The 14,217-nt window shown below is 34.8% G+C and overlaps 1 protein-coding gene across 2 annotated transcripts in view; it reads right to left on the bottom strand.

The window, feature by feature from the left end:
* LOC118196114 (uncharacterized) overlaps window positions 1-14,217 on the bottom strand; it is an 88,906-nt gene that overhangs the window by 3,653 nt on the left and 71,036 nt on the right. The window contains exons 10-11 of one of the 2 annotated variants that reach the window (XM_035367518.2): window positions 13,209-13,409; window positions 11,757-11,952 (exon numbers count right to left, since the gene is read on the bottom strand). In XM_035367518.2, coding sequence (XP_035223409.2) covers window positions 11,757-11,952; window positions 13,209-13,409 — 397 coding nt within the window. The remainder of the gene's footprint in view (window positions 1-11,756; window positions 11,953-13,208; window positions 13,410-14,217) is intronic. The other variant, XM_035367519.2, reaches the window with a different exon arrangement.

Below are 14,217 nucleotides of genomic sequence, written 5' to 3'. Positions count from 1 at the left end.
AATTATCTATTTCAGTTAATGTTGATGATTGCGTTGTTCCTTAATCTTCGAATTGGATCCGGCTTATTATTTTTTGCAGACTGTAAGAGCAATTTTATAAAAGTAAGCTTGAACTTTCGATTATGTCAAAGAGAATTTCCGATGCTGGAGATCCCAAAGGATCTAGAAAACGAAAGTATGCTTCGATGTCCATCAAACAAAAAACGAATTGCTATAAAAAATGGATAAAGGCATATCCTTTGTTTATCTAACAGTTCCGAAATCTGTTTATCAATTTCACTCTGCTCTGCGCGGGGGGGGGACGTCGCGGCGCCGGCAATAAACTGGAAGTTGATCTGTCAGCACTATCGTTATCTTTAGGGCAGATGTTTTTATTTTATTCGGCTTATAATTCCTTAATAAATGTAGTATTTAATCTCGATGTACTCCGTCTTTGATATGTTTTAAATCAAATTCCTCGTCATTATAATATCACGAATACAAATCAAATAGTTTTCTAGTTTCAATTTTCTAATTTCGGCTATGCGTAAGGTATACTTTACGCATGCGCGCGTTGAAAGAAATGTTTAATAAAGTAAACGAATAAATATTAAGCTTCTTTTTTTGTAAATTTCGATACCCTTTAGATCATAATTGCTCATTATTTTATAAATGACGGTTTCATATTTTTAATTTTATAATTTCTGCATGCTATCTTACCAGATTTAAACTGATGATCTATAATCCGGAATCGCCGAAGTCCCGAAGAGTCCAGATTATGGACTTTATAACTGTAGTCTTTTCAGTTTAAACATTCATGTAAAAAATGGCTTTTTTAACTTTTGACGTCTATTTGCTAAATTTGATGAACAGCATATTATTATAATAGTCTTTTTTAATTTTAAACGCTAAAGAAATTGACAACTGATGATCTATAATCCGGAATCGCCGAAGTCCCGACGAGTCCGGATTAAAGACTTTTGACTGTATAAATAATGAATTTTGCTTTAAATGTGTCTAGTTTTGGTGCATATATGTAACTTTTACTAGTGGTGTCAACTTATTTAAGCTGCCTCAAATTGTGATAATACAAATTTTAAAAAATTTCAAGAAACTGGGAAAGTATCTTAGGAGAGAAAGCTTTCATCTTGAGCAAATTAAGATATAATTGTATGAAGATGGAAATTACAGTGTATGGATTAGATTAGTTTTCACATGTTATGGGCACCAAAACTGCGGATTTATTTAACTATTTGCCTGACTCTTATTAACTTGGCACCTGAATACATAAAACATATGTATATTGGGTAATTCGAAAAGTTCTAAGATTTTTTTTACAATAAATAAAAATTAAGTAGCACAAAACACAAGCAACTTCCATTGAATCACATAAGCACTATTTTATTCTATGGCCTTTTACCCTCTATCAGTCAGCTGGGAAATTACTTTTCAAAGGTGTCATCAGGCATATTCGTAAAGAAGTTATTGAGGTTGCTGTTAGACATTCTTCAAAGAATTAATCTGCAGGCCATTTAGAGAATTCTGAAGCAGCCTGAAGAGATGAAACTTGAAACGGGGCGAGATCTGATGAATAATGGGGGGGGGCACAAAACTTCTCAACCATACTAGTTTTTGTCTAATATTCATCGAAATGTGGGACCAAGCATAGTCATGATTGAAGAGATCACCTGGGAAACTGGTCCGTTCTGAGTACTTTATCTCGATTTCTGCTTTTAAAATTGCCAATTGGAAGCAGTATTTTTTCAAATTCATTGTGTAATTTGGTGGCAACCACTCGTAACACACCATTTCTTTGTCATCCCCACCATACACAAAGCATTACTTTTTTGTGATGCAGCTCTCCTTTTGATGTTACTAAAGAAGGTTCTTTTGGCGAACCCCATGATCTTTTCCGTTATATCATTATTGTATATTTATATACTACTATTTATATACCCACTTCTCATCTTCAGCAGTGATCCATTTTAAAAAAGTAGCTTCGTAGTTTTTATTTCTTTATATGACGTAAAGGATGTACTGCAATCGCGAAAAATTTCGGTTATCCGATTTCAATTGAAATATCCATTTTGACCATTTTTTGCTTGATGTCTGTACGCAAAAAACGGACAGAATAAAGGACTGTTTTTTCCAAAATGAATTTTTTTGTCACCGATTGTACTTATTTATGTATCTCGCACAAATCAAAAACGATTAACCATAGAATGTTGAATGAGACTGCTATCTAGTTGTGCACCTCCCATTATTATTGCAGTGAATACCAAAAGTATTTATATACACTCACCCATTTACTCGGACTAAGAGTCCTTACCCAGCCTTTATTTTCGAAATAGTTGGTCGTAGTCATATACAGGTAGCCCTCCTACAACACGGCATCCTGTAGCACAGTTTCGCAGTAACAGGAATCATAAATTGCGACTGCGAGAGCCCTCCTATAACACGGTTTTGCTCTAACACGATAAGAAAATTGTCCAAGAAATTTAACGATATCCGCACGAAATTTTTCCATATTTGAGCAAAGCACCAATATAGTCCACTTTGAAGACAGTGGCCGAAATATAGGCCAGATTTGCAGGGTCTCGAAAAGAAAAAGAAACGGCTCTGACCCCAATATGGGTGAGAGAAATTCTGGCCCCCTCACCCTTCAGAGTGCGAGGATAGTCACTGTCCCACAAACTTCCCCCTGCCACACCTTCGCGCCTTCTTCGTAGTCTGGCATCTGAAAATTAACAAAGGCTAAAGGAAAGGTTTCAAAAGAGTAGTAGTTTCACATTGAAATGGCAACTGAAGAGGGCGGAAGTAAACCTTTCCAAACTTTTCTTCTTCTCTGTGGAACAGTGTTTAGTACACCAGGGTACCTGATCGAGAAGGCTCTACCCCCTTGTAGAACAAGGGTTGCAAATTGCGAATGGTGCGATGAAATAACCTAAAGGATATATAAGGTAATTTGTTTTTTATAATAAAGTTTTTTAAATGAATAATTTAGAATTTATATTCAAGCCAGAAGTCAAAACTTTTCAGTCTTTCAAACAATCCTTTCAATAAGAATCCTTGTTTCGTATGTCCTACCAGTTGTTTTCCAAGATCTGGGGAAATCCTCAGGGAGACCAGCCACATGTTGGAAACCGACCGTTACATTTTTAACCGGTAACAAGGGAAAATTATTTCTTTCCATGATTTTCAAAGTATAGCACAACAGACAATACCCAGTCACAAAAGACCGCAGTCACCAGATAATAATGAAGGAACCTCACTATCGCAGAAGAGGAACGATATGAGGTCACAATAAGAAGACCTAAACGCACAACCTGAATGTTGGGCTTCCCAAATTCGAATTCTCATCTACGTGGCCTGAAAACACAAGTGTCTCACGCCGCTGCTCATCATTCTGCGTGGAGCCACGGTGTGTTAAAGAGCAGCATTAAGACATTAAGTTTCAGTCTCAAAATATGTCTGATAAAGATAAAAAAAAAAAGTTTAAGAGAAAATTTATTTCCTTAGAAGTAAAGATACAAATTTTGGATCGTCTTTTAAAAGGAAAAAAGCTATTTCACACTGGAAAAAGTCTCAATTTGAATGAAGCAACAGTCAGGACTATTAAAAAAATAAAAAAGAAATAAGAAGTACAGTTATTTCAGGATATTCGACATCCGCAAAACGTGCAGCTCGCTCCCCCGGGCGCCAATAATTTAGAAGATGGAAAAGGCACTCAGCATTTGGATTGATAGTTGTCAAAGTGGAATTCCGTTGGATCGTAATATCATTTACAAGCATCTTAAAGAACATGGAGAATCCTCTGTCAACCTAGATTTTGTGGCAAGAAAAGTTTGGTTTGAAAATTTCAAAAAGCGTTTTGCCATCCATACCATAAGAATTCAAGGAGAATGTGCATCGGCTGATTATGTGGCTGCTAGGATGTTTCCTGAAAAAATTCAAAATATTATAGAAGAGCAGGGATACACAGCAGATCAAGTTTTCAATGCCGACGAAACTGGGCTGTGATGGAAAAAAATGCCCAGTAGAAACTTTATGTCGAAAAATAAAAAAATGCATCCAGATATAAGGTGTCTAAAGATCGCCTAACACTACTTTTGTGCAGTAACGCGTCGGGGGACTTTATGATAGAACCCTTGTTAGTTTACATATCTTTAAATCCTAGTGTACTTAAAGGCGTAAATAAAAAAGCCATACCGGTATACTGGAAAGCAAATCCAAGAGCTTGGGCAACTGGAAATTTATTTAAAGACTGGTTTTTAAATTGTTTTGTGCCAAACATTGAACGTTATTTTAAGGCAGAAGGAATTGAGTTTCCAGGCGCTATTGCTATTAGATAATGCTCCCTGTCACCCACAAGATTTGAATCACCGCAACGTCAAAGTACTGTTCCTACCACTTAACACTACTTCGTTACTCCAACCATTGGATCAAAGTATTATTTATACCATTAAAACGTATTACATAAGAAGAGCATTACAGTGGCATTGAACGTAACCGATTCAAAACTTCAGTACGATCACATCGTACTGAAGTCTTTTAGACGTAACCGATTCAAAATCAATTAATGTAATGCAAGCTTGGAAGAAATTTTCAATCAAGCTCTGTATAGATATTATATCGTTGTTGAAAGAACTGAAAACATCAACGTTACATGCGTGTTGGAAGAATATATGGCCCTCTTCAGTTGAAATAGAAAGAGTGCGTGAATCGTTAGAAAATGAAATTGGTGGCATATTAGAATTTGCTAAGTCAATCGTAGGCGAAGGTTTTCTGGATATAGCTATTGAGGACGTTCAAGATTTATTAGTTAAAGAAGAAATTGACGAAGCAGATTTGATGGAAATGTTATCCGAAGCTGTAAATCAAATCGATTCTGAGGACACTAGCGCAGATGAAGATTGTGCAATTAATAGAAGGCCTAAGCTTAGCTGAAAATCTCGAATCATTTTTCTTGAATGCAGACCCTTCCGCTGAAAAGCCGAAAATTCGAAAGGGAGCTGCAAAACTGTCTAGCGCCATAACGAGAGATTTATAATGACCTAGTAAGAACTAGTAAGCAAAGTAAAATTACAGATTTTTTAAAGAGGGAAGAAGGTGCCAGAACTTTAAATAAAGGAAAAAAATTCTGAAAATAAAAGCGATTTCATTCCACCGAAAAAAAAGTTATCGGTTGATTATACTGAGCAATCATGACAAAGAAATTAATTAAATTAAAGTTGCGTTAAATTAAGATAATATTTTTTGTTCTGTGTTGTACATACATTTATATTTTTAATAAAATATTAAAGTTACTTATGTAGAATTTAAAAAAAATACTTGGTAATAATAAGGTTTCGGAACGTAACCCCCCTTTTTGTATTGGCTCTGGGTCTTGTACAACACAGTTTTACAAAACACGGCATTTTTTGGAACTTATCTACCGTGTTATAGGAGGGTTACCACCATATTAAAAGTTTGATTCCCGTAAAACAAAAATTGAAGGCGATATTTAATTACAAAATTTGCAATGTTTGATGTCATTTTCAACTTGCCTTGGAGGATCGCTTAATTTAGAATTATAGGAGGAAATAAGTTTAAATGAAGTGCAGTAAAAAATGTGTATAATTTAATAAGCCGTATTAAATTATTGATCACATCGTACTGAAGTCTTGTAAATTATACAGGGTGTCTCGTAAATGTTGTGACAAACTTCCGGTGGAGATAGGGCACATCATAAGGATTAAGAATTGCATAGGACCCCATGCCCAGAAACGTCATTGTAAGCCGCCAGGGGTTGCTGTAGAGGAGCCATTTGAACAGATCATTCCCGCATCGATGAATTGGTCGTGGTGGACCGGTTTCCTGACTCCCCCCCCAACACACACCGGATTTATCCATGGAGGTAGGAAAGGGAGGAGGGGCCATTCCGCGCTAGAAGTGAAGCACTGCTTTGAAGCTTGGGTCACCAGACGGGGTGTTCTTTGTTTACATTCAGAAGCTCGCTTGACAAGATTCTGATAGTATTTCGACAGACGACAGTTTCACAGAAATCGAAAAAGGGACACTCTCGCATGAAAGAAACATTCATAGTGTCATGGATAATAGCAATTTGTATAGTTTACTGACATTTATGCAAAAATCACATCTCGGTTATTTTTCGATAACTAACAACAGCGATTTTGATTATGAATTTGTTTTATAAAATTCTAAGCTGTTGCACTACAAAAATATAGATTTTAAGAAAATTGCTAACAGAGATCTGCCAAAATTTATTTTCTAGATGATTTGAAAAGTTTGAAACTTGATGGCTAAATGTAAATATAAAATTATGTATGTTAAAATATTTGTAATTAGGCACATAGGTCAGATTAAGTTTTTATTAAATAGAGTAACGCATGCAAGGGCTATCTGCCTAAAGAGAGAGATGCCATCGTGGAGGAATTTTGAAGAAAAACTGACCTTTGAGTGGGTATTAAAAATAATACTTATAATTTTCATTCAAATTATATTCATATATATTTTTTATGTAAAACTTTCGGGTGTATGCTAAATTAGTGTAAATTACTTTACACGAAAAATATAGTGAATGCACAGAAATTAAAGATTTGCACATGCCGGAAATGATAAATAGGAAATATGTATGGGTATTTATGCATGTGCTTGCAAAAAGCATGTATCTGCCTTTGACAAAATACTTAAATATTCATTAAATTATTTATAAATGTATTTGAAATGAAGAATTTATTCACTTATAAATAACTGCGAAAGTACTGTGAAGAAATCTAATGATTAAATGTATCTAATTTATAATGATTATAAATGTTATCTAAAGATATAATAACCTTAATATTGAATTGTAAACATAAATTGAAATCCTGTTGACAAATACGTTATAAAACTATTTAAGCAAGAATTGTTCGTATTGGAAAGCAATCTGTTAAAAGGTACTGTAAAGCAAATGCTATGAGATGCGCACTTAAGAACGTAATAAAGAGTTTTGGAATATGTATTGTTGAAATGAAGGGTAAAAAAAAATCTGATAAGTATAATTAAAAGAATTATTCCCTTTACATTTTATAATAACTCAGTTACAAGTTTTAAATAATACTTAAAAAAAAAAAAAACTTATTTTATTCCCTTTCAGAAATGTTCAGAGAAAGTCAAATACTATTTAATACCTATTTAATTATTAGGAATTAGCGAAATACTTATTTAAAGTATTTCGCTAATTCCTAATAATTCTCTAGTTTAAAATGAACCGAATAGAGCATTAATTATAAATTGACTTACATTTTTCGATTTAAAAAAAGCCAAAAAATCATGTCATATTTAAGAAAGTATTTTAGTAAGAAGCTCTATAAATAGAAAAGAAATAATGCATAATTTTAATATTAATAATACAATAAACTTTGATCTTAATTTTTGTACCTTAATCTAATAAAATCGAATTACCTTAATTTTTTATGATGCAAACTTCGAGCATCTGTTGTAACATTCAAGCTATAGTACACCATCTGCATTCATGTCCAATAAATGTTTCAAATTAATCACTCTCTTGTTTCCTTTCCCATCTTCTACATCTGCTACCACTTACCCTTGAGATTTCCGGGCATGGGTTCCTATGCAATTCTTAATCCTTATGATGTGCCCTACTTCGCCCAGAAGTTTGTCGCAACATTTACGGGATACCCTGCAGGGTTCCCCCCCCCAATGTGCTTGTATTTTTTATATTTGTCAAAGTAACATTATAATGATAGAGCTGTAAGCCTTTATGTACGGAAAACTATTCGTAATATATTTGGGAATTGAGTGCAAATACAGTCAAACTTGCTTAACAAGCACCTTCCATAAGGAGACATTATGACGTTACATGCAGGATCCTGCTTGTATCTCGGTTATTAGTCCGAGTTTAGCGCTCGTTCAACTAGCCTCTTATTGTAGTTTTTAAAATTTCTATTCAGACGCATTATTATGTCCTTTTTCTTAGTACGAATTTTAAGCATGTTTACACGTTTGTCCGGGGAAAAAATATCGTAAGAAGACAGGGATAAAAAAAGAAAATTACTGTAAAATTCAAACGTCAAATCACTGTGAAACAAGAACGAGGTGTCAACATATCTAACCTTGAATGCACATATAATCAGTGTACATAAACGATTTGCTCTATCCTCAAAAAACAAGGATAAAATTATCGATATTGATACTTCAAAGGGTGTCACAAAAATTTCCCCACAACGGGTGCGTATTTTCGACGATGTTGAAAGATTCTTTATCATATGCATCAAAGAGAAGCAAATGCAAGACGATAGAAGAGACAACACTATGAACAGAAACATAATTTGTGAGAAGGCAAAACTCATTTTTATCGAACTCATTAAGAAGATGCATTCAAGGCCGTCCGCGGTGGTTCGAAAAGTTTGAGAGAAGAACGGGCACCTACAAGGCAAGGAGAAATAGCAAACGGAGACATAAAGGCAGTCGAGAATTTCAGCAGCATATTCAAGAAACTTGTGAATTTTGAAGGTAATCTGCTACAGCAGGTTTTTAATTGTGATAAGGTGGGTTTCTGATGGAAAAAATGCCGAAGTGCTTTTGTATTACAGCACCGGCGAAGGCGTTATCGAAGACCAAGCCAATGGAAAGACCATCTCACCCTGTTGTTTTGTGCAAATGCTGGTGATGATTTGAAAATTAAATAGGTACCCGCTTACCATTCTGACAATGTATGAGCCTTCATGAAGTATAAAGTCCAGAAGAGCAGCCTAAATTCCATGTGAAGGTCCAACAACAATGTGACACATGTCCTGTTTACAGATTCGATCAATGAAGTGTTCGATCCATCAATAAAAATCATCTGCTTGAGATGAAGTTGCCAATGCGTACCTTGCTTGTTATGGAAAACACTCCTGCACTTCCTCCAGGTCTAGAAAATTACATCTTTTAATTTAAATTCATCAAGATTCGGTTCTAACTCCCAAAAGCACTGCTTTACTGTAGCAGAATGGCCAGCAGGTCATTTTAAATTTTAAAAAGCTTTACACTGAAGCACTAATCGAGTGCTGTTTCGAGGTCGTAAAAGGAAACCATCTCACTCCCAGAGTTTTGGAAAGACCATTTTCCCATCATTGCCTACCTCAAGATGATCCACAGGGCATGAGAGGATTACAAAGAGAACCCTTACTTTTTCATGGAAGAAGCTTTGACCGAACCGTGTTGTCGAACTCGACTTTGAGTGGTTTGAGCAAGTGCCTTATAATTGACGAGACTGTGTCTGTGGCCAAGATTCTGGGAATAGATGTAAATAGCAACAACATCGATCAGTTATTTGGAACAGTAATAGCTAGGAATTGACCACCGAAGAGTTTATGAAGCGGCATTCTGTGTCGTCACAGCGAGGAATTTTGAAGAAAATATCACCAGGGAAGGAGGAGATAACACCCTTAAGAAAGCAACAAATGTCCAGTGAAATAAGAGAGATGCTCTATGAATGGGAAATTCTTGCATCGTACATTGAGAAGCATCATTCTGATAAGACAATAGCTATGCGTGCTACATATTTATTTAACGATAATATTGTGTCTCATTATCGCTAAATTTTCGAGCGCATATGAAAACAAACGTCATAGACAACTTTCCCATAAAAAATAGAATGTATTATAAATAGTAAATTATAGTATTATAAATTTCTTTGAGTATTTTTTTCGAAATGGAACGGTTTCTCCTATTTTGCATTAAATTTAATGGGAAAAATTTGTTTGTTTAAGTGTTTAAGTTTCTACTACAATGCTAGAATTTAATATTGCTATTGGTCTTTTATTGCTATCTGCACTACAATAATTATAATTATAAATCCTAATTTTTAAGTTGGGAATGCTCCTCGTTTTAATGAGAAAGCTTTTCACTAACTGATAATAAAAGGTGCGAAGCTGCACAATTTTGAGTCCCTCATGGATTGCAACATAACGCACATACCATGGTGCACCAGTAATTTGGAGGAGAACAGAGTTCTGCGCTGTTCGTAATTTTTTGCTATACGATTTATAAGAATAAGCCCACAATGGACAGACATAAGAAAGCATGGAAGGCGAAATGATTTATAAATAAATAACTTGTTATCCATAGATAGAACGTTGTTTCGAGCAATTAACAGGAAGAGTTTCGTTTTACGCACTCGAAACTTCTGGATAATAGCTTGTATGTGTGGGTACCACTCCAAGATAAATGACTTGCTTAAGCCAGGGCAAACTAATGCCATAAAATTTAAAGAGTTTTCCAATATTTTTCTTCTTTGTGAACATGATTGCCACAGTTTTGTCTACGTTGACTTGAATTTTCCATTGCTTAAGCCAGGTCTCTAATGCTTGTATGTGGTTTTGTAAGTCTTGGATGACTGGACTCAGAAATGCACTTTGTACAAGGATCGCTGTGTCATTAGCGTACATTGCAAGCGCAGTGTTGGGATTGCTAGGAATGTCGTTTATATAAATATTGAAGAGTGTGGAGGTCCAATTGCGATCCTTGTGGAACATCTGCTAGAATAGGTCGGCTAGTCGAGTATGTGCTTGAAATGCGGACGACAAAATGTCTACCTGTTAGGTACCTATGTGTGTAATGTAATCTAGCAGTCATGTAGATAATATAGAAATGTTTCTTATATACGAAATAAACATTTGTAGTTCTCAAATAACTTTCATTCTGGAAACAGTTCTCACAACTAACAACACCTGCAGCAATTGTGAGAAAAGTTCGCAGTAGTATTATAATATCTGGAATTCTGTTTTGAAGCTTGTATTTTTGAGTAAACTGTAAAAATTCAAAAGACCGCCCTTCCATGCTCATGTTTACTCTGAACTACTACTCTCTTAACGGGGAATTCTTCCTTAATAATGTCATCGTGATCTTTCGTAGATATTCGTAATTTTCAAACAAAAGTTTTGACGGAATAAAAAAAGGTATAACAAGCTGAGATTTTGTGGCGACTCTTTGAATAGGTTATCGCCAGGAAAAAACTATTTTTCAGTTTATTTCCATATAGCAATTCAGAATGTAGTATTATACTTTACCTGTCTGACGATCCACACGACTAACCCTGTAAAGCATTCATTTATTTTTATTAACCAATTATTTTAAAGAGCGTTTCTGTCTTTCTCGCTTTTCCATTTTCCTGCCAGAATGGTAATTTCTAGTTCGCGGGTATTCAAATGAGGCTGGAAAAGATAATATTTAAAAGGAAATTTTTAGATGGTAAAATCAGAGTATCGCGCCTGCTGCAGGCCACGTTACTAGTTGAATCTCTTGATAGCGGTTTATCTGCGAGAGTGCATTATTCTCGCCATTAGGCTTGCGACGTCGATACTTAGGTTTCAGCCAACTCGCGCGCATTCTGTCTGTGTAGCTTTTGGACTAACTTGCAATTTGCTTAGTTTAATTTCAATTCATTACTTGAGTTATGCTATAAATGTTGGCTGGTTCTGTAAGCACGAACAATGCCTTCTATTAATCTATCGATTTTAATGAAAGGGTATTTTACATCCTTTCCTAGTCTCTGTTGTAATTTCCAAGACATAGTGAAAAGTCGCTTACGTCTTACAGAGTTCTCATCTAGTTAATGTTACAAAGAGGGTGAAACTCTGTAACCCTTATAAAATGGTGTTTCACGTGAAAAATGCCACCCAAAATGTGCCGCCCGAGGCGCATTGCCCACCTCTAGCTACGCCGCTGTGCAAGAATGCTTATTTTTTTAACTTAAAATAATTTAATAATAAATAAATTATATTGAGAACCTGTCATCATTGTGCTTGCAAATGCAATGCCTAATTTGAGTTGTGCTTTCTCCAGTTTTACGGATGCAAACTGCACTGGGTAATGTTGTTGAACCATGACCCAAACAATTTCTCTTCCTTCGTTGTATTTGTTGTGGATCGCACAGTTGCTGGTAAGTAGAACAGGAGCTCCATGATCCCCATTCCGACCACTCACCTGGTGAAAAAGATAATTAAATAAAGAACAAAATTTTTTAAATTAACCATTCTAAAATTTTGTTACAATAGTTTATCAAAACACTCAAAAGCGAATGTATTACATTAAATGAATCAAACATTTAATTTATTATTATTTTTATTATTTTCTCGTAACTTAAATAAAGAAGTTATATTTGCATTTCTATTCTTTACGTTCAGTTTAAGAAATCAAAAAAAAAAAAAAAAAAATTACAAAGTATAATTATCTTTTATACACTGTATATAAGCCGTGAATTTTTTGCTACAGGAGTTCGGGAGTTAGTTTATATATGAGTGCAAGCTGATTTAATCGTTTCATCATGTATTGGTTCCCAAATTCCATCAGGTTATTTGACTATGGGAAGAAACAGTAAGGTTATTTGCATTAACGCAGATTACCTTCGTGGAGGAGTTTTTAAGAAAAACTGGCTCGCATTCGCTTTACTCATGACGGAAACGAACCATGCAGCCAAACCGTTCGCATGAGTTCGAACGCGGGTCGAGCTACCAGCATTCAGCGGTTTTAATCTCTTAGCCAGTGGTAGGCCTGCATCGTTGTCACCCGCCTGGTAGATAAAATTCTTTCCTATCTATGTATGTATGGAACATTTAATTGGAAGAATTACGTCCAAAGGGGCGTTTTTTAAACATTTTGTGTGTTACCTTTATTTATTAAATTTCATGTTCTTCGCACTTAAACCATAAAATTCAGTACAAGAGCAATATCGCAAAATAATTTTTAAATGAACATATCTTTAGAATTTCTAATACACAGTCTCGCGCGCTGGAGATATATATATATATATATTTTTTCCCTGTACGATGTTGCCATTGCTCGCTTTGAAATCCTTCAGTTTGTTAATTAAAAATTCGTTAAAGCTTTACAAAATATGAATTCGATAATAAAACAAATTCCAAATTTCAAATTTGGGCTTCCAGGTGCCCATATTCGCAGCAGGATTACGTTATTCAAAATTTGGCGGCTCTAGATACCTTTGTTTTATCACAATGCGAGAAACATACATACATTTATGCAAATGCTTCATTATTTAATTTCTTTAAATATAATGCAGGGCAATAATAATTGGTGGAAAAAATTTGAAAAGTGAAATGAAACAACGCTTGTAGTGAATCAACGCAAAATGCCAAAACGAAATTAATAGCACTTCTGGACAAATTGCCCCTTTGAACTAATAAAATGCATTTGTTTTTATTTAAATTAATTGAAAGGCTTACCTGGCAAAAGAAGAGACGAGGTTGTCAATTTAGAAGCTGATATAGGAAGAGGACAAATGCAGGGTCTCGTCTCAACTATTTCAGATGGTTTTACACAAAGATTCTGAGCCCCTTTGCAAAGACGTTTGCGAATACGAATACGAGTACCGTCACACGTGCCGTTTTTAGTACACGAACTCCATTCGGTCCACGGTCTTAAGGCTATATAAGGAAACAAATTAATCTTAGAGAAGTATATCATTAATATCTCGATAAAAGTGCTTTTTTAGAAAATGTGTACTAATAAAGCTATTGTATGCAGAAATGCACCAAATAACTGAGTGTTTTTCTTGCTATGCTTCGAACTAAGTAGCACAGGATTAAATCAGGAGAAATAGTATCTCTTTCAACAATCAATGATGCATTTTGCCATCTGTCCTTAAAGATTTTCAGCATAAAGCTGGAACCCCTATTTTAATTCTGGAGAACTTTATCATCTTTGTGAAGTTTAACAAAGTTACAAAGGAAAAAGTCAATAATGTTGGTTCGGTAACAGCTTTTATTTTGGCATATTTTTATCGGATTACTTTTATATTCCAGAATCTAGCGCTCTTATGTATATTGTTGCGTGCGTACGGGTTCGTTACGAAATGAATGCACAAGTCCGATGAAAAATGAACAAAAATTTATTATTATCACAACAAAAATGCTTAAATTTTCTCAAATTATCATGCAGTATTACAATATCTCACAGTAGTTATCTTTTAACTACTCAAATATCCAATAGAACGTAATTCAAAACAGCTAAAGAACGCTAATCCGCGAATTCGCTACAATCAACAACAGTAGTTTTCTAAACAACAACAAACTAAGCAACTACTACAAACTGAGATGTTTTCCTCCTTTTATAAGCTTTTAAAATCACGCGCTAGAATTTTCCAGTACTTTCTCGAAATCAAAAAGAGATATTTATTTATTGAATGCACGCGCTCTTGTATTTTAAATTTTCCGGCTTAGCTTTCTTTTAATA

This window comes from Stegodyphus dumicola, chromosome 3 (assembly GCF_044657685.1).
Source record: "Stegodyphus dumicola isolate Sdum_Otavi_A_Nest chromosome 3, ASM4465768v1".
Taxonomy (NCBI): Eukaryota; Metazoa; Arthropoda; class Arachnida; order Araneae; family Eresidae; genus Stegodyphus; species Stegodyphus dumicola.
The sequence above is the reverse complement of the archived record's forward strand: the minus strand, read 5'-3'. Positions and strand labels throughout refer to the sequence as shown.